The sequence below is a fragment of the Panthera onca genome, chromosome B1, assembly GCF_046562875.1.
Source record: "Panthera onca isolate mPanOnc1 chromosome B1, mPanOnc1 haplotype 2, whole genome shotgun sequence".
Taxonomy (NCBI): Eukaryota; Metazoa; Chordata; class Mammalia; order Carnivora; family Felidae; genus Panthera; species Panthera onca.
Window position 1 is genome coordinate 180,813,584 of NC_138342.1, and position 19,231 is coordinate 180,832,814.

Genomic DNA, 19,231 nt, shown 5'->3' on the forward strand with positions numbered 1-19,231 from the left:
CTTAGAAGAAATCAGGTACTCATGTTAGGGACCACTTTTTATTTGTACAGATGACAGAAAAAGTTATAGAAAGTGTCATTGTTCTGTAGTTTGGTTATAATGAATGCACTATGAATATAATGAAAGAAAAAATAGAGCAACAGAATATAAATGAACAGATGTCAAATGAATAACCTTATCTTAATCCAAAATTAAGCACAAACTATTCAAAATCATGCCCTATAACACTGTGTGGGGACTTACACAGGCACTTATTAAAATATTGTCAAATAGTAAAATATGGCCTATATAAACATTGTCTTTTGGCTACAATGGCTTGTGAATAATACCAACAGTAGAATGATTCCTGAGTAAGTGGAGCACATGTGATCTGCTATTAGGGAAACAAATATTCACATATTAACTCAGTCACTTTTTAATTACAAGAAATTGGGCAAGAATTTTTCTTTTAAAATAGAGATAATAATATACATTAAATAGGAACATATTTGTAAGACAAAATATATATAGCACCTAACATAGTGTCTAATGAATACTTTCCCTTTTCCTTCTTAACACCAATTTCTATTTTCTTTGAAGACCCAGGTATTCATATATTTTAAATAAATTTATAAGAGCTTTTCTAGAAATCTGGGTATTTAATTTAATTTTATTCAATTTTAATTTTTACTTTATTTTATTTTATTTTAATTTTTTATTTTATTTTTCCGCTTACGAACTAGAGCTCCTAGACAGCTATACAGTTAATATTACTTTTAAGCTATCAATCAGAAATGAAGCATAATAGAAAAAAAATAAAGTAGGTGAACTGAAAAATAAAATTCAATTTATAAGATTGTAATTTACCATGGGCTAGAGTAAACTGCATATTACAGTGGAGATATACATATTTTAAACATTGTTTAAGCAACTTGTATTGCTTTTTAATTTCATATTTTAAAGGCTAATGAATATTGAAAATAAATACTGAGGCACCTGGGTAGCTCAGCTGGTTAAGCATCCAACTTTGGCTCAGGGCATGATCTCACAGTTCGTGAGTTTGAGCCCCACATCAGGCTCTGTGCTGACAGCTTGGAGCCTGGAGCCTGCTTTGGATTCTGTGTCTCCCTCTCTCTCTGCCCCTCCCCTGCTCACACTCTGTCTCTCTCTCTTAAAAATAAACATTTAAAAAATAAGGAAAATAAATAATTCTTTTGGTAATGCACACACACATACATGCATATGTGGGTTACATTTTTATTTAAGTTTTATGCTTCCCTCCTCTGACTAAAACTGGCATCATGACATAAACTTGTTGGCTTATATAAAACTTTTAATAAATGGACAGTGCTTCTGTAGTTTGGTTTAAGTCAAGCCTGAGATCAAAAAAGAATAAAGGGGATAGGAGAGGTGACAGGGGCTTAGCATATTTCAAAATCTCTTAAACCCAGAAATATACAAAAATTATGGATGCAAAAATAGGTGAATTGTAAGAAAATAAGTATTTTACTCTCTACTGACATTATTCAGTTACAGAATTTATAAGGCACATTGAAGTACAGTTGAACATACTTGGAGATATTTTATGGATCATCACTCATGCTTTGGGAAGAACATAGTGGGCTACCCCAAAGCTGATAGCCATCACCTGACATAAATAGTTTCCAACACAGTGTACTTATATGCAAGGGCACTTTAATGGTGAATTTTCATAAGTATTTAAAACTAAATATTAAACTATTTAGCAATTTATTATGTAGTATTAATATATATTTGGTCCTGGATAAGTTTACAAACTAGTGAATAGAAAGTTTATGGTGATATTATTTAAATTAACCAATCCATATGAATTCCTGTCCAATAAGATTAATTTTATGAAAATAATATTTTATTTGCTTGGAAACAACAAATATGACATTTCAAGTATGCTTCTGAAAAGCAAATGTTTACTTTTATTGTTACAAAATAGCAAAGCATTAAACCTTAAGATAATTACCATTATTTCATTTTTTAATAATTTTTAAATGTGTATTTATTTTTGAGAAGGGAGAGCACACGTGTGTATGTGAATGGGAGGGGGCAGAGAGAGAGGGAGACAGAAGATCTGAAGCAGGCTCTGCCCTCTCAGCACAGAGCCGGATGCGGGGCTTGAATTCATAAACCGTGATATCTTGACCTGAGCTGAAGTCAGGTGCTTAACCAACTGAGCCACTCAGGTATTCCCATTATTTCATTTTTACTTAAAATCATCCCCAAATTTCCTACGTCTTGTAAGATGCACTATGTGCTATTATTTGTGCAAGTAAGCACACATATAAAACATACTACCTTAAGTTCAATCTGATCTAACACATTTTATGTTCTGGCTATGAGTCACCCACATAGGTGAATGATTTTATCTTTTTGGACTTCCATTCTACGTAAAATTAGGGCACCGAATTGAAGTCATTTCCAGCTCTCTACAATATACAATTTATTAAACATATAAACTCACAAGTCTGTACTTTCTCCAACTTTTCATTCAATGACTAATGTTATTAACTCCTTATTTTCTCCTGCAAATACCTAGTAGTCTAATGTACTTTCATTTTGCACGTGATACACACAATTTATGATTTATGTTATGTCATGGTTTTTGTAGTTTATTTCGGTAAAAAGAACTACTACCTGGTACTTGTTTGAACTTGGATAAAAATGACTAAATATTTCTTTATAAAGTCAGGGATAGAAAATGTACTGCTGGGCTAAGACTAAGCATGAAAGATTCCATCTGAGAGGGACAATTTGTCAGAAAATTATGAGGAGGTACAAACAGAGGGCTATAATGGAAACAGTCTTGCAACATTAACTATATCATTCACTCTCATCAATTCTGTAATAAATCCACACACCACACTGAGAGGTGGTGCAGGCTGGATGGTTCTCCAGCAGGCAGGCCCTCACGGCCGGTACTCCCCCTCGATGTGACCATGGTGCCACTGAAAGTAGTGGCCCATCGTGGCTTGGGGGGCGGGGCACCATGATTCATGCACAGAGGGATTAATTGGGAAAACGGAAATGGCAGGCCCAAAAGGGAGACAAGAGCTGTAACCCTAAATCACCATCAGAGTGGTGTCTTCATGGCCAATTACTTACTCCTCAGCAAAATATAGTTTAAGCAGAGCAAAGCTTGGAACACAGTCACGAAACTGCCTTTATGAAAATCACTGCCTCTTTTATAAAGGTGCCATTAATAAGCACCAGTGCTCTATCCAGAAATTAAACCTCAGGCTCGCTCTGCCAAAATCAAAAGTGCAGGCATGTTCAGAACTTACAGAGGAATTTTTCACTGTTCTAATTACTGACTATGAGACACTAGGTATGTTTCCCCATTAAATTAATAAGAGTTTAGGAAATTGAGGTATCCTTGGTCCAACAGATTCAAAATGTAATTGACAAGCCATGATGTCATAGTTATATAGTTAATAGTGTTGTATGAATGCACTGAGGTAGAGAAGTAAATCATTTACTGAAGAATACTGAACTCTTTAATTTTAATTTAAATTTGACAACATGAATGCAACAAAAAGTGGTGAAAAGAACATGAACTTTAAAACTGTGTAGCCCATGCTTCTAACGTTGCTCATCAATGTGACATTTGGGAAGTGTATAGAATTTCCCTAGGCTTGTGTGTCTTTCACTGTCAAAGGGGATAGAGTATCTACTCTGCAGAGTTGTTGTGAAATTCATTAAGGACTGGTCTATACAGCACATCATCTTGCTGAATACAAACTACATACTACATAAATAAATATCTTAATTTCACTCTCCTATCTAGAGGTTATAGCCTAAGGTTATAATTCAGGATGTTATAAAAACAATTCAGAATACAATGTCTCAATCAGATAGTAATTTAAAACTCTGAACATGAAAGACGCTCAGAACATTTAGGACTAAAAACAGACATCCCCCTCTATCATCCACTTAATGTTAATTACAATTTTTTCCCCAAATTGTTCAAAAAGGAGATTAGCTCTCTCTGGTAAATGAGTCCCCACTTTAAGGTAATGCAGGTTTTCAAAAACAAACAAACAAAACAGCTAAAATAACTATGATGTTTGACAGCTGAACAGTTCCTCCTATAAGTTCTAAAAATACTTTTTTATATCTAAGCATTAAATCCTAATTTCAAAAGAAATCTTTATTATCCCTTGATTGTCCTAAGGAAATAAAGCATTTTCTCTGATAAAATGTATCATATAAACCAGACTTAATTACAGGTCAACACCACAGACCATTTTACAAATGAAGAAACTGGAGTTAGAAGGCTAAGTAACTTGCACAAGGTCATGCCGCTGACCAGCAGTGAGGGAGCCGGAACGTGAACCAGCCTGGTTCAAAGGCTCATGCTCTTAGCCTCTATGCATATGTTTAGCATGAACAAAATTATAAACACCGTCACTTATATTATTTATTTATGATTGCACATGGAATCAAGGTCCTTTCATCTTTCTAGGACAGTTTTAGACTCGACTTTAATAGAAAGAATTAAGTTCATCCACATGATGGCTGGAAGAACTTTGAAGCTGGAACAGCAGAAATGAGTAAGGGTAACAATACCAGCAAACCCTTAGATGGCTGTCAGGATGTGCCAGGCATTTCTTTTTTTTTTTTTATTTTTTTTATTTTTTAATATATGAAATTTACTGTCAAATTGGTTTCCATACAACACCCAGTGCTCATCCCAAAAGGTGCCCTCCTCAATACCCATCACCCACCCTGCCCTCCCTCCCACCCCCCATCAACCCTCAGTTTGTTCTCAGTTTTTAACAGTCTCTAATGCTTTGGCTCTCTCCCACTCTAACCTCTTTTTTTTTTTTTTTTTTTTTTTTTTTCCTTCCCCTCCCCCATGGGTTTCTGTTATGTTTCTCAGGATCCACATAAGAGTGAAACCATATGGTATCTGTCTTTCTCTGTATGGCTTATTTCACTTAGCATCACACTCTCCAGTTCCATCCATGTTGCTACAAAAGGCCATATTTCATTTTTTCTCATTGCCACGTAGTATTCCATTGTGTATATAAACCACAATTTCTTTATCCATTCATCAGTTGATGGACATTTAGGCTCTTTCCATAATTTGGCTATTGTTGAGAGTGCCGCTATAAACATTGGGGTACAGGTGCCCCTATGCATCATGTGCCAGGCATTTCTGAAGATCTGTCATTATTTTAATCGTTTTGATGTCTATAATAATCTCATGGAAAAAATTATAATGTATCCATTTGACAGTGTATGAAACTGAGCCATTGTTTAGATAACTTGCCAAGGGTGACACAGCTAATAATGGCCAAAAACAGGATTTGGGTTCAAAGTTCATTCTTTTCACCACGGCCTGACAAATGATGAGAGGTGTTTTGTCAGTACTGGCAGTCTAAGGAGATCCTGCCATCGACACCAATTTTTTACGGAAAAATACCACACTAGCAGGTAGGAGACACTCAAGTGTTTTCCCTGGTTATATAACACTTATGAATAAGAATAAATTCATTTGATGGTCTTAAGTGTTGCATATGCAAAATTGTCTGCAGGTTTTGAGAGGAATGAATGCTTACCAGAAAGAGTATGAGGTTCAGACTTTCTTAATTTTTTCCCAAATCTGATTGTGAGTCCATGTTTTATAACAATGCTGTGAGAAAGACACATGACAGAACCCACATCCCCTACTTTTGCCCTTGTGGGCCACTTGAATAAAAACTATTGCCTTTTCTACTTGAGGCTGTTACTGACTCCCATCCTCTTTCTTTCAGTCACTGGACATTAGATTAAAATTAGTGTGTATTTTGTTTGTTGTGCTTATGTGTGTGTGTGTGTTTTTAATCAAAGTAAATTCGGAAAATCGCAAGTATCCTACACCTAACACCAAGTTGGATGAACAAATGTCTCCAGGAAATCTTAATGCTCCATTGATTTCAACTGTTCAGTGAAGAGGCATTTGGGGCCGTTATGTGTGATTATGGTGAGCAGGCCCAGGCTCCACAGCAGCAGGTGCCCACCCAAAAGAGGAAGTCAGGAAACACACAGTCATTTTCTCTCATGCCCGAAGGTCTGATTACTTTTTCTGGAGGGACCATAAACAAGTGATGGCACAAAAGTTCTGGGATTTGGTGGTAACATACAAGTAACTGCCAGCCTATGGCACCTCTTCATTACTGACAGATCTTGCCTCAGAGATGATGAAGTAGGATAGGATAGAAATAGAGTATTTTTGGGGTGCCTGGGTGGCTCAGTTGGTTGAGCGACCGACTTCAGCTCAGGTCATGATCTCGCAGTCTGTGAGTTCGAGCCCCGCCTCAGGCTCTGTGCTGATGGCTCAGAGCCTGGAGCCTGCCTCGGATTCTGTGTCTCCCTCTCTCTGCCCCTTCCCCACTCATGCTCTGTCTCTCAAAAATGAATAAACGTTGAAAAATTTTAAAAAAAAAGAGTATTTTTACATAAAATACAAGGTTTGTTTTTTGTTTGTTTTTTGTTTTGTCCATGAAAAAGAGAACACTAGGATTGTTACTGTAGTCACTACTGAGGGAATGAGTCAGAACTAGTATTCGGAGCTTCAAGGGACTATATTTTTCCTGAAAAAACATCTTCTTACCTAAGGGCGTTGGGATTCTGGGAGAAAGTATGCTATGCTTGTCTTCCTGTTAGGGGAAGCTGGTCACCATGGCTGAAAGATGTGAAAAGACCTGAGGAATGCCACTGTCTTAATGCGGGAGGGTGAGATTTCAGTTACAGACAAAAGCCTGGACATAAAAACAGAAACCAACTGGGATCTGAAGCAGTTTTACAGAAAGAACAAGTGGAAACATTAAGACATTCAATTTGAGGCTCCCTCTACTCAAAGTGAATCTCGACTTTTTAAAGTTACAAAAAGTCAACCAAAAATAGTGTATCACCACCTGGTAGGTGCCTGGCCATGCTACCAAGATAAATAAGACAATATAAAACCAGCTCCGCTCTTTGAGGAATCCCCGCATTATTGGCACCAAAAGAGGGAAGATGAAGCCTTTTCCAAAGGCTCTGTCTCTGCTGTGTTTCTGGTAGGCCCATTACCCATGTTCCATATTTTGTCTCTAAGCCAAAGAAACTATGTTCCCACTTCAAGGGGGAAGCAAAAAAGTTAATCATTCTCTGGGTTTTGTCCTAGGCCCCAAACACCTGATAACATCTAAGACGAGCCAGACAAATCTGGGCTGATGCTGGCATCACTACCTCCACCTTTGGTAATTTGTGGAATAGTACCTATTCACCTGACACTCACCTTTGAATGGACCCTATCCTACACTCCTGGGGGAGCAGGTACCCTAGACCCTTTTCTAATACAAACCTCTGGCCCCGAGCACTAATGAGACTCATTCCTTTCTCCTTTTCCAGTCTCCCGGACACTCTCTCTGCTAATCTCTACCTATCATTCACGCTGTTCAATAAACTCTGTTTTCAGTTTCTCTAGCTCACGTTTGATTTCTATCCTGCGTGAAGCCAACAATCTTCTTGGTTGATCCTGTGGGACCCTCTCCTGGGTTCTTGGACCCAGCCTGCCTGCATCAGGACTTGGGGAAAATTGGTAAAAGGAAAGAGTCTATATTGAGATGAACCATGATTATATATCTAATGCAACATAGTAAGTACTATCACAGAGATAAGATACACGAATAAAAAAAGATACAGGAATAAATCTGTCAGGAAGGGACCCCTAAACAAACCAGTAAATAAGGAGGATCTTTATCAGGTAGTTGGGTGTCAGATTTGTAGCTTAAGAAGTAGCAATTTAGCTGGCACATCTCTGCTAAGAGGAGAGGAAAACAAAAGAAACCCTTACAGGGTGCTGGTGGTAATACAAACTGATTCAATCCCTTTGGGGAAAAATGATTTAAAAGTCAGTATTTATAGACACACACTCAAGACTCTAGAACCTATAGAAAAACTCGTGTATGTGAGCAACCACAATTATCAATATATAAGAATGTTCAGAGGATCATTGTTTGTGAGAACAAATTAAATAACCAAAATCACTGAAAACAACTCAAAAAGAGTATTTATAAATAAAATAAATAAGGTATGTTCATTCAGTGAAATCTTCAGCAGTAATAAGTACATCGCAGTTACATACACGAACAGAGATAAATCTCGCAAGCATATTGTTAAGGTAAAACAGCATACAGTGTGAGGTTTATATGCACATATACATACATGAAACTAAATAAAAGCAAGAAAAACACTCAGGGTCATAGTTCTTTCTAGACATAGTTAGGGATTTATTTTTCCTGCTGGGTGATGGTGGCACAGGTGTTCATTTTATTATTATTGCTAATGCTATTATTATTAATGGTTCAAATATACATTATATGTATATTCTTTTGTAGGATAAAATATTTCATAATAAATAAAGTGTTAATAATGGCAATTCTCTGTACTACCGATACGGATAATCAAGATTGGTCCTGTCTCCCTCAAATGTTTGGGTTTAAATGCAGGGTTTTCAGGGAATTATTAAACTTGGTGTTCAGAACACGAAACTGCTTTTTCAATGTAGATGTTAATAAAAACCCCTCTACAGTCCACGGAACCATATCGTGTGCTTATGAGACCTGAAACAGCAACAAAGACACCTAGGACAACTCATAGTCTTTTTATCAATTCATCCCAGCTAGAGCAGGTTTTTGGAAGGGCACAAATCATAGTGAAGTGAAGAGTTAATTAGCTTTCAATGCAGGTAATGTTGAAGACAGATATTTATTCCACAAAAATGTATTAAGAGCTAATTATCTGTCAGGCACTGTCCTCTGCCTTGGGAATACAACAATGCAAAAAGGGTCAAAAACCCTGAGCTCTATGAAGCTTATATTCTATCCGTGGGGAAGTAAAAACAGACAATGAACATAGTCATATACAGAGAAACAATCTGTGATAAGCATGGTAAGGAGAGAAGAAAAAAGCAATGAAACATCAATTTCATATTTCATACTGAAGCTTCCCACACACCCTGTATATGTCCATAGATTCTGGGTAAGAAATAAAATACATTTGGTGTGGGGACACAGCTTTGATAAATATAAGAACTGGCTAGATATACAGTGATAGAAACGTTTATTCTGACCTCATGGTTCCACTGAAGAGTAAAATGAAGAAAACTGTGGAGTAACAAGTCTGGTGATGGACACACTAACAAATGATAGCGTACTGCAAATGTACTTTAGCCATCTTAGGTAAATCAATAATGGCTATGGATGACATGCCACTGGGTTAATGACGAAGGTAAAAAAAAAAAAAAAAAAAAAGCAAAAACAAAAAACAAAAGAATAGTCACACGAGTGAGATGGGAATATGTGACACTTCATTTACCAACGTAGTAGAGCACAGGACTGCATACTTAGCAAATGTGTGTTATTTCATACTTCCCAAAACTATCTTTTAGAGTTTTTAGCTGTAAAACCAGTAGGAGAGCAGAAAACCGAATACAGTGATATGTGTACTGTCTCTTAACTTTAGAAAGGTACACTAAAAGAAAAGAAAGTATGATAAAATATATCAGTAACTCTCTGGCCAATGGTCATAAACAGAAAGATATCTTGAAAATGTTAATAGTCTTAGAAACATATAATGATGATAATGTAGTAGAGATAATATTTGAAATAAAGGCAAATGGCAACTAAAGAAGACAAAGTGACTGCATAAGAATTTCTCTTACTTAGGGGTGCCTGGGTGGCTCAGTAGGTTAAGCCTCTGACTTTGGCTCAAGTCATGATCTCATGATTGGTGGGTTCAAGCCCCATGTCGGGCTCTGTGCTGACAGCTCAGAGCCGGAAAACTGCTTCAGATTCTGTGTCTCCCTTTCTCTCTGCCTCTCCCCCACTCATGCTCTGTCTCTCTCTCAAAAATAAATAAACATTAAAAAAAATTTTAAATAAAAATAAAAAAAGAATTTCTCTTAACTTATTCTGATGTTTAGATATTAAAAGAAATATATATATATTACATAGAGAATGTATATCTATTTTAATAAAGATCTAGAATATTTATCTACATACAATATATATGCTAGATGTGACTATGTTAAGTTTATGTATGTGCATACTGTATGTGAATTTGTATATGTATATATACATAGGTGTGTGTTTGTGTAAGAACATACGTATGTATGTGTGTGTGTGTGTGTGTGTATTAGAACAAACTGTGGTCTGGATAAAATAATAAATTCATGTCAGTTTGAAAGAAGAGAACTAGTATCCCATGATTGGAGTAATATATGAGAGACTGCAACAAAATATCAAGATGTTAAATAGCAGTACAACTACCCAGTGATTTAATGCGATGGTCTTTTTATCCAAAGGAGGGTTTAAGCAAAGGAGGGTTTTTATCCAAAGGTGGGTTTATCCAAAGGAGGGTTTATCCAATTGAGGGTTCCCTCAATTTGTGTGACCAAATTGAGGGAATATACAGAGTGACCTCTAGTAGTGTGTGGATGGCTGAACTAAAAATCTCTCAGTTCCTTTTTAATCCTAAAAGATTATGATACCCAGCCCTACATCTTGTGGGATGTCCTTTCAACTAATATTCATCACACTGATCACAAGTTTCTAACATTTTTTTTTTCCCAAATTGTTCAATTGATTGATTGTTCCAATTATTACCCATATCTGGGCATTCATGACCTCTCAGTCACAACATTGATGACTTTCCTCACCCTCTTTGCTTAATAAACGGCATTTATTTTCCCATTCTTCCTTTGATGGCTAGTTAACATAGCCAATCAAATGAAGTTGCAATTGAGGCCAACATTTACTTGGTACTCGTGATTAAAATGAATATTATTATATCAATTTTCAATTTTCAAATACAGAACAAACTTACTTAGGATGAGCACTTGAGCCAAGAAAAGAATATTGCCTTATCAGGATGCCTAGATTCGACAGATCTTCTAAACTAGTCCATTTATATTGAACCACATAGCTATTATACCAACCAACCAACAACAACAACAAAAACACGTAATTGGGTTATACTGATCTTGAGAGAATGAAGTTTCACAATCTCCTTCAACAAGTCATTCCTACATTTACCAACTCTCACAGACAGGAAATTGTGGTGTTTATCTATCTTAAGCCTTTCACCCTGTAGTATAAACTAATTTCCGTTTTCTTGATTCTCTGCACCTGGGTATCTTAGCAGCTGTGTGATCTTATTTTCCACAAAATAAGAAACAGAATAAGGTCATATCAACCATACAGATCATGCATAATATTAGTCAGAATGATAGACTCCATGAAACATCATAAAACAGATTGGCAGCTAACCTTGCTGTGCAAAAACAAAACAAGACAAAACAAACCACAACATTTTGGTAACAATAACGTGCCCCATCTGCTGAAATAAAAGATGTTAACAGCCACATATTTCCATGGATTGTATGGAAACAGTTATAAAGAAAGAGAAATACATTTTGTGTAAATCAGTAATACACCCCAAATAAATTTACACATCATTTACTACTTCTTACGATAATAGTATGGCAAATGGTGTCAGGTATTCACTCTAGAGATAGATACAATCATAATGTACCAGTGAAAACATAAAATTGATTTTGTTACTGCTCTAATATAAGAGGATTACAAATTATTTCACTTTTCAAATTCATACAACTTAATCTGGTGTGCAGTATTCAGAACTGCTAAACTCAGCAACTATTTAAGTAATGCAGAATTTCACTAGACAATCATGAATTACTACACTGAGATGTAGAATATATTACCTTACAGAGATTATCTTGACTCAATAATTACTTCATGTTTCACTTACATGAATTATGTCACTTACATAGAAATAGCTTCCGAGCCTGAAGAACACATAGCCTTCTATTTTGATTATTAAAAAAATAACATTGTGGAAAGAAAGAAAGAAAGAAAGAAAGAAAGAAAGAGAAAGATCCATAAATAAATAAATAAATAAATAAATAAATAAATAAATACCAAAACTCTTATGAAAATAAACTCCTTTTCATTATCCCCAGGAATATGTTGACATACATATTGGCCAGCTGAGGTTCAAATTAGATAGCACCACAGGTGACAGAAACCCTGAGGCCGGCAGGGATCCTGAGGACAAAGGTGATTGTTTCAATTATTTCCCTTGAATGGCTTATCCAGCTTTGACCTCAGCATGAGGCAAGGTATTGGGAGCCTGATCCATGCAGCCATGTAATTATGCATTTAAGTTTATTTTCTTAATTAATTTAAATATGCTTGAGAAATATACAGGGCCTGAATCTGAAAGCTCCCATGGCCTGGTTACTGGATAGAAACAAGACTCCTGAAGTGAGAGAGTTGATCACAACTTTCATGAGTTTTAGAAAGATGCTCATTGGAAGAGATGATCAAATGTTTGAAATTTCAAATCTTGGAGAAAGTTATAGTCTTTATTTCTTTCAAAGTGATTTTTCTTTGTTTTGTTTTGTTAAGAAAAATGAGGTTAAAGAAATTGCTGTCAGCAACTGCTAATTTGGCTGATAGTCAAAAACACATAAAAGAATCTTCAGAGTTATACACATTGCCCCTGATATGTGGTAAAGGAATCATTAACGGAGCACGGACATTGGTAAGGGAGGCAGGAGCAGAACTCAGAACAAAAAGACTAGGAGCAGAATTGGTATAATCTATGCCAAAATATTCCCAATTGTGGGGGTGGGGGACACTGAGCCAACTCTTGGGACAAAGGAACAGTTCAGATGTATTAACAGAGTCTCTTAAAGAAATAATTTGTCTAGTAGCCCCCAGTTCCACCTTTAGCCACCCACAGACTCACAGACCTTGATCAGTGACCCTGAACACATGTCCATCGCTAGGATATAGTCATTTTCTCTAATCCTGGAACATACTGAGTTCTGCTCAACTTTTGCCTTTCTTTTTTTTTTTTTTCTTTTTTTTTTTTTTCTTTTTGATGAATACCCTTCAAAATTTGCACCGTATCAGAGAAATGGAACCCTTGCTCAGCTCATTTTACTCCGTGAACATATGCTCTTCTGTCATGATTTGTACAGTTATAGTTTTTCCTCTCTGGAAGGCTAGGCCACCTGCTTTCCCAGGGTCTTTGCACACAACTGCAGTATCCTACACTATGGACAGATGCTGGGCTCATTTTCCCTTTTAAGATTTTGTTTCAAGTTAGAATTGTATGTTAGTGAACTCAGAAAGAAACTACTTTTGGCTAAGTCAATACACTGTAGAGTTTAAAAAAAAAAGAAAAGAAAAGAAAAGAAAAGAAAAGAAAAGAAAAGAAAAGAAAAGCAAAGCAGCAGCAACAGCCCAGTACACAAAGATCAGTGAAGTTAAACAGCCAGCTTTATACTTGCCCCTGAGGACGCAGAGTTCTAAGGATTAACAGCAGTCTGGTCAGCAAGTGTAAGATACCTGCTTCAATGTGAAGATATCTGAAGTCTTTAAGGAAAGGCAGAAAGCTTTAAAGGCAGAGTCGAAAAATTTAAGAATTTAGCCAGAAAATATGAAGTGAGCTCAACTAGACTTTCCTGAAGTGAGTAATTTTTCCCAGATAAGTCATGCTCATTGTTTTATAGTACACATACAATAAATTAAAGCAAAATTCATCAATGAGTTATATAATTATTTTATATTATTACTTTTCATGAAAGAGTGATTTAATTTCTGGTTTTATATTTACCATGCTTGTGCTCCAAAAAATGAGATCACCATCTGGTAACAATTACAGACATTGGTCCATGTGGCCCAGGAGAAATTCCAGAGTTTAGATTTGATCATGCAGTATGTTACACAGAAAGCATAGGGAGGAAGGTAAATACTCTGTGCAAAGTATTTTAAAGGTATTTGTGATATTTAATATTAACTTTAATATCAAATATCATCTCTAAACAACTCATTTCCTACATTACCAGGTTTAGCAAGCAATAGTTCAAGCTTATAGGTTGAAAGTTTTCTAACTTGCTAATGAATCGGTGTTCTGTACTATCTCATGATCTCAATTTCCCATACTTAAATGGCAGATAGTAATATACATGTGTCACGGATACATACTGAATGTAGTCTTAAAATAATACATGACAGTCTTTGGAATTTCAAGACACATACTTGTAAAGATTAAGAAAAATAACTTTCAATTAAAAAATAAAAATAACAGCACTGTATTGTCTTTGAACCAAAAGCAGTAGGTATAAAATCATGGTGGTACTTACCACAGTGAAATTCATCACTTTCAATATCCATATTGTCATGGCTAAGTTAACTATCATGGTAACCAACAGCAGAAGGACAAAGAAGTATAAGCACCTCTTTCGCCATCCATAAATCCCCACTGGGTAAAGTTGTGCATTCTCAGCCCTTGGCAGGTTGTTTTGTTGTGTTGCTAGTATGTATTGTTCTCGAGTCATCTGAAAAAAAGAAGAACAAAAGAAAGAAAAGAAACATTCAAAACTAAAACCAATGGGTTTTATTTATTTATTTATTTATTTATTTATTTATTTCCTAGCATTTATTTTTTTAATATGAAATTTATTGTCAAATTGGTTTCCATACAACACCCAGTGCCCATCCCAACAGGTGCCCTCCTCAATGCCCATCACCCACTTTCCTTCCCTCCCGCCCCCCATCAACCCTGTTTATTCTCAGTTTTTAAGAGCAAGAGCACTGCTAGGAATTTACCCAAGGGATACAGGAGTGCTGATGCATAGGGGCACTTGTACCCCCATGTTTATGGCAGCACCTTCAACAATAGCCAAATTATGGAAAAGCCTAAATGTCCATCAAATGATGAATGGATAAAGAAATTGTGGTTTATAAACACAATGGAGTACTACGTGGCAATGAGAAAGAATGAAATACGGCCTTTTGTAGCAACGTGGATGGAACTGGAGAGTATGATGCTAAGTGAAATAAGTCATACATAGAAAGACAGATACCGTATGTTTTCACTCTTATGTGGATCCTGAGAAACTTAACATAAGACCATGGGGGGAGGGGCAGGGAAAAAAAAAGTTAGAGAGGGAGGGAGCCAAACCATAAGAGACTCTTAAAAAACTGTTTTGTTTTTTTTTTTAAACCAAAAGATACAACATACTTACAGATGGGTAGTAAGTGTTCAAAGAACTATTGCTGTGTATTGAAAATTAAATAATTAAATTAAAATTGATTAAAATCTTACAAAATGCCTCCTATCACATCATTGATGCTGCATTTTAGAGCTGTTCAACTAGCTGTGGTATTTCTGAGATGTATATTATTTTCAGTCAGATTTGCCCAATTCTAACAGTAACCTTTTCTCTGGAGAGTGATGATGGTGCAGCTCTACTCCCTGGTGTCTATAACCTAAAATTCAATGCACATCCCAGTTACTCTTGGAATAAGTGTCACCTGTTTCTTGGGGTAGACAGAGACCAACTGTATCTCAAGACATTTCTGTACCTTTATCTAAAAATACAGGGTATCAGTGGCTCAGTGTATATGTTCTAGTAAAATGTAAGTGCATTTGAAAGAACCAACGGGAAGAAAATACACTTTCATTTAGAATTATATAGATTTAGCTATTTGGTTGGTGCTTTTACTTAGAACTTTGTTGGTCATTTATTTTAGTTGTATTTCAATGAGTTCTCAAAATAAAATTGATCTCTAAAAAACACAAAACACTACACTGTACTATCTAATTATATAATATTATATAACATATTGATATATGCAAAAGTCCATTCTGGAAAAGGGGAGGTGGTATTCCTTGGTAATGTATAAATTTAGGTTTGAAGTTAATTCTTTCAAAAGGCTAATCCGTTATTTTCTGCCCGATACAACCAAGAAGTATGGTTAAGAAAAGTCAAAGAATATGTACTAGGTATACAATTTTTAGAATAAAATATTTATTACCTGAGGGATAATAAATAATTTTTATAAAATATAATTTTCTCTAAGGCAATAAGTTTTTTTAGTTTAGTGTTTTTCTCCTTAGGTCTTTTCAGAATTCTCTTATTGTGTATGTCCATTAAACAATTACTACAACGGAAATAATGCTGAATAAATACACCAAAATAAAAACAGCATCAGCGAAGAATTATAATTACCTGTCAAGTAATATAAAAAATACAGTTATATCTCATTGCATTGTGTGTCACTGTATTGTGCTTTGCAGATTCTGTGCTATTGACAAATTGAAGATTTGTGGCAATGCTGAGTTAAGCAAGTCAATCGGTGACTTTTTCCAACAGCATTTGTTCATTTTAAATCTGTGTCTTACATTTTAGTAATTCTCACAATATTTCAAACTTTCATTATTATATCTGTTGTAGTGATCTATGCCCAGTGATTCTGATGTGACTAATAATTGTTTTGGCACCATGAACGACACCCATATAAGATGATGGCTTAATTGATAACTGTGTGTTTTGACTGTTCCACCGAGTGGCCATTCCCTCTCTGTCTCCTTTTCCTCAGGCCTGCCTTTTACCTGAGATAGAACAATAATGAAATTAGGCCAATTAAAAACCCTACAATGATTTGTTGTGATGCACACCAGATACTATATGGAAGTGTTGAATCACTGTATTATAGACCCGAAACTGATATTACACTGGATGTTAACTAACTGGAATTTAAATAAAAACTTAACAAACACACAAAAAACCCTGCAATGACCTCTAAGTGTTCAAGTGAAAGGAAGAGTTGCATGTCTCACTTTCAATCAAAAGCTAGAAATGATTAAGTTGAGTGACAAAGCCTTGTCTTCTTGGGCCAAACAGTTATCCAAGATGTGAATACAAAGAAACAGTTCTTGAAGGGAATGAAAGCGCCACTCTCTCAAACACATGAGGATAAGAAAGCAAAATAGCCTTACTGTTGATATAGAGAAAGTCTTAGTGTCTGGACAAAAAAAATCAAACTAGCCACAACATTACTTTAAGCCAAAGCCTAACCCAGAGCAAGGCCCTAACTCTTCAATTCTACGAGGGCTGAGGGAGGTGAGGAACCTGCAGAAGACAAGGTGAAGCTAACAGAGGTTGGATCATGAGGTAGAAATACAAAAGCCATTTCCAAACACAAAAGCCTGCAAGGTGAAAGGCCAAGTGATGACGTAGAACCTGCAGCACGTTATCCAGAACTAACTAAGATAAGTCATGAAGGAGGCTACACTCAACAAAAAATTTTCAGTGGGATGGAGTAGGCTTCTACTGCAAGAAGATACTAGGAGTTTTATATCTAAAGGAGAAGTCAAAGCCTGCCTTCCAAAGCTTCAAAGGACTCTCTTGTCAGGGACAAATGCGTCTGAAGACTTCAAGTTGAGACCAGTGCTCATGTACCCTTCCAAAATTCCTAGGGCCCTAAAGAATTATGTTCAATCCACTCTGCAAATGCTCTACAAATTGAACAACAAAGCCTGGAGGGTAGCGTATCTGTTTACAACATGGTTTAGTGACTATTTTAAGTCCCCCGTTGAGAACTATTGCTCACGAAAAGATTATTTTCAAAGTATTACTACTCACTGCCAATACACTTGGTCATCCAAGTGCTCTGATGAAGAGGTACAACCAGATTAATGTTGTTTTCATGCCTGATCCATTATGCAGTCCATGGATCAATGAGTAATTCTGACTTTCAGGTAGAAATACATTTCATAAGGCTAGGTGCCGTAGACAGAGATTCTTCTGATGGATCTGGGCAAAATAAAATGAAAACCCGGAAAGGATTCACTATTCTAAATGCCATTAAGAACATTCACGATTCATGAGATGAGGTCCAAATATCAACATAAACAGGAGCTTGGAAGAAGTGGCTTCCAACCCTCATGGATGACTTTGAGAGGTACCCGACTACAGTGGAGGAAGAAACTGCAGATGTGGTGGAAAGAGCAAGAGAACGAGGATTAGATCAGGGAGTGAATCGGGGCAATCTCAAGATCAAACCTGAACGAATGAGGGGTTGCTTCTTATGCTTATGGATGAACAAAGAAAGTGGTTTCCTGAGATGGAATCTATTCCTGGTAAAGATGCTGTGAAGATTATTGAAATGACAACAAAAGAGTTAGACTATTACATAAACTTAGTTGATAAAGCAGCAGCAGGGTTTGTGAGGATCAACTCCAATTGTGAGAGAAGTTTTACTGCGGATAAAGTGCTATCAAACGGCATGGCATGCTACAGAGAAATCATTTGTGAAAGGAAGAGTCAACTGATGCAACAAACTTCAGTGTTGTCTCATTTTAACAAACTGCCACAGCTACCCTAACCTTCACCAACCACCACCAGGAGCAGTCAGCAGTCATCAACCTCTACGACTCTTCACCACCAAAAAGATCACAACTCACTGTAAGCTCAGACGATGCTTAGCATATTTTAGCAATAAAGTATTTTTTCCTTGGGGTACGTACCTTGTTCTCTTAGACATAATGTTGGTGCACACTTAATAGACTACAGTATAATAGTTTAAACATAACTTTTATATGCACTGGGAAACCAAAAAAAATTATTTGATTCACTTTATAAAAATATTTGCCTTATGTGGTGGTCTAGAACAGAACCTGCAATATATCTGAGGGGTGCCTATATATGTTATAGAAAATATGTACCACAAGAGTATAAGTATTAGTGTTCATTGAACCAATCCTACTCTAAGTAAAATGTGGAACCATATATTGATAAATGCTCACATCCAATTTTTTTTGTTTTTTCCCAATTTTTTTTATTTTAGAGCTCTAACTAGAAATTATATTGATGCGGTGTTATTTTGCTCTATTTTTTTAATGAAGAGTACTATCATTCATAGAGTAAAAATTCTTGTATATGTTAAATCAGAATTTTAAATGAATTAGAGGTGGTAATACTAGATAATCAAGAGCAAATTATTTCATGATATAAAGAATTACTTGTTTGCTTACTGTCATTTTTATTGAGGTTAATATTTCATGTTTCCTTCAGACTAGTGAAAATCTTTAGTCCTTACTGAGATTCCTATTTAGAGGGGAGATACACAACATATTTACTGCTGTGTACTGTAAGTGTTATAAGAGATGACAGCAGACCAGGGGGATTTACTTTGCCTAAGGATTGCGGTGGAGATTTTATAGTTCTAACAACAGTTATGACTACAAAATAGAAAATGTATTATAAGAAGAAGATGAAAGGAACTCTAGGGACCACCACCACTGAAGGAAAGACTAAGGAAGGGACTAAGGAAAGGAAGCACATAGATGTAGGAAGAGAGCAGGAGAGAGCACA

General features: G+C 36.0%; 1 protein-coding gene across 2 annotated transcripts in view; it reads right to left on the bottom strand.

Annotated features, from left to right (window-relative positions):
- The window catches only part of SGCZ (sarcoglycan zeta), a 1,087,629-nt gene that overhangs the window by 459,088 nt on the left and 609,310 nt on the right, over positions 1–19,231 (bottom strand). For both annotated transcript variants that reach the window (XM_078445396.2, XM_078445397.1), the window contains exon 2: positions 14,213–14,407. In XM_078445396.2, the coding sequence (XP_078301522.1) occupies positions 14,213–14,407 (195 nt within the window). The remainder of the gene's footprint in view (positions 1–14,212; positions 14,408–19,231) is intronic.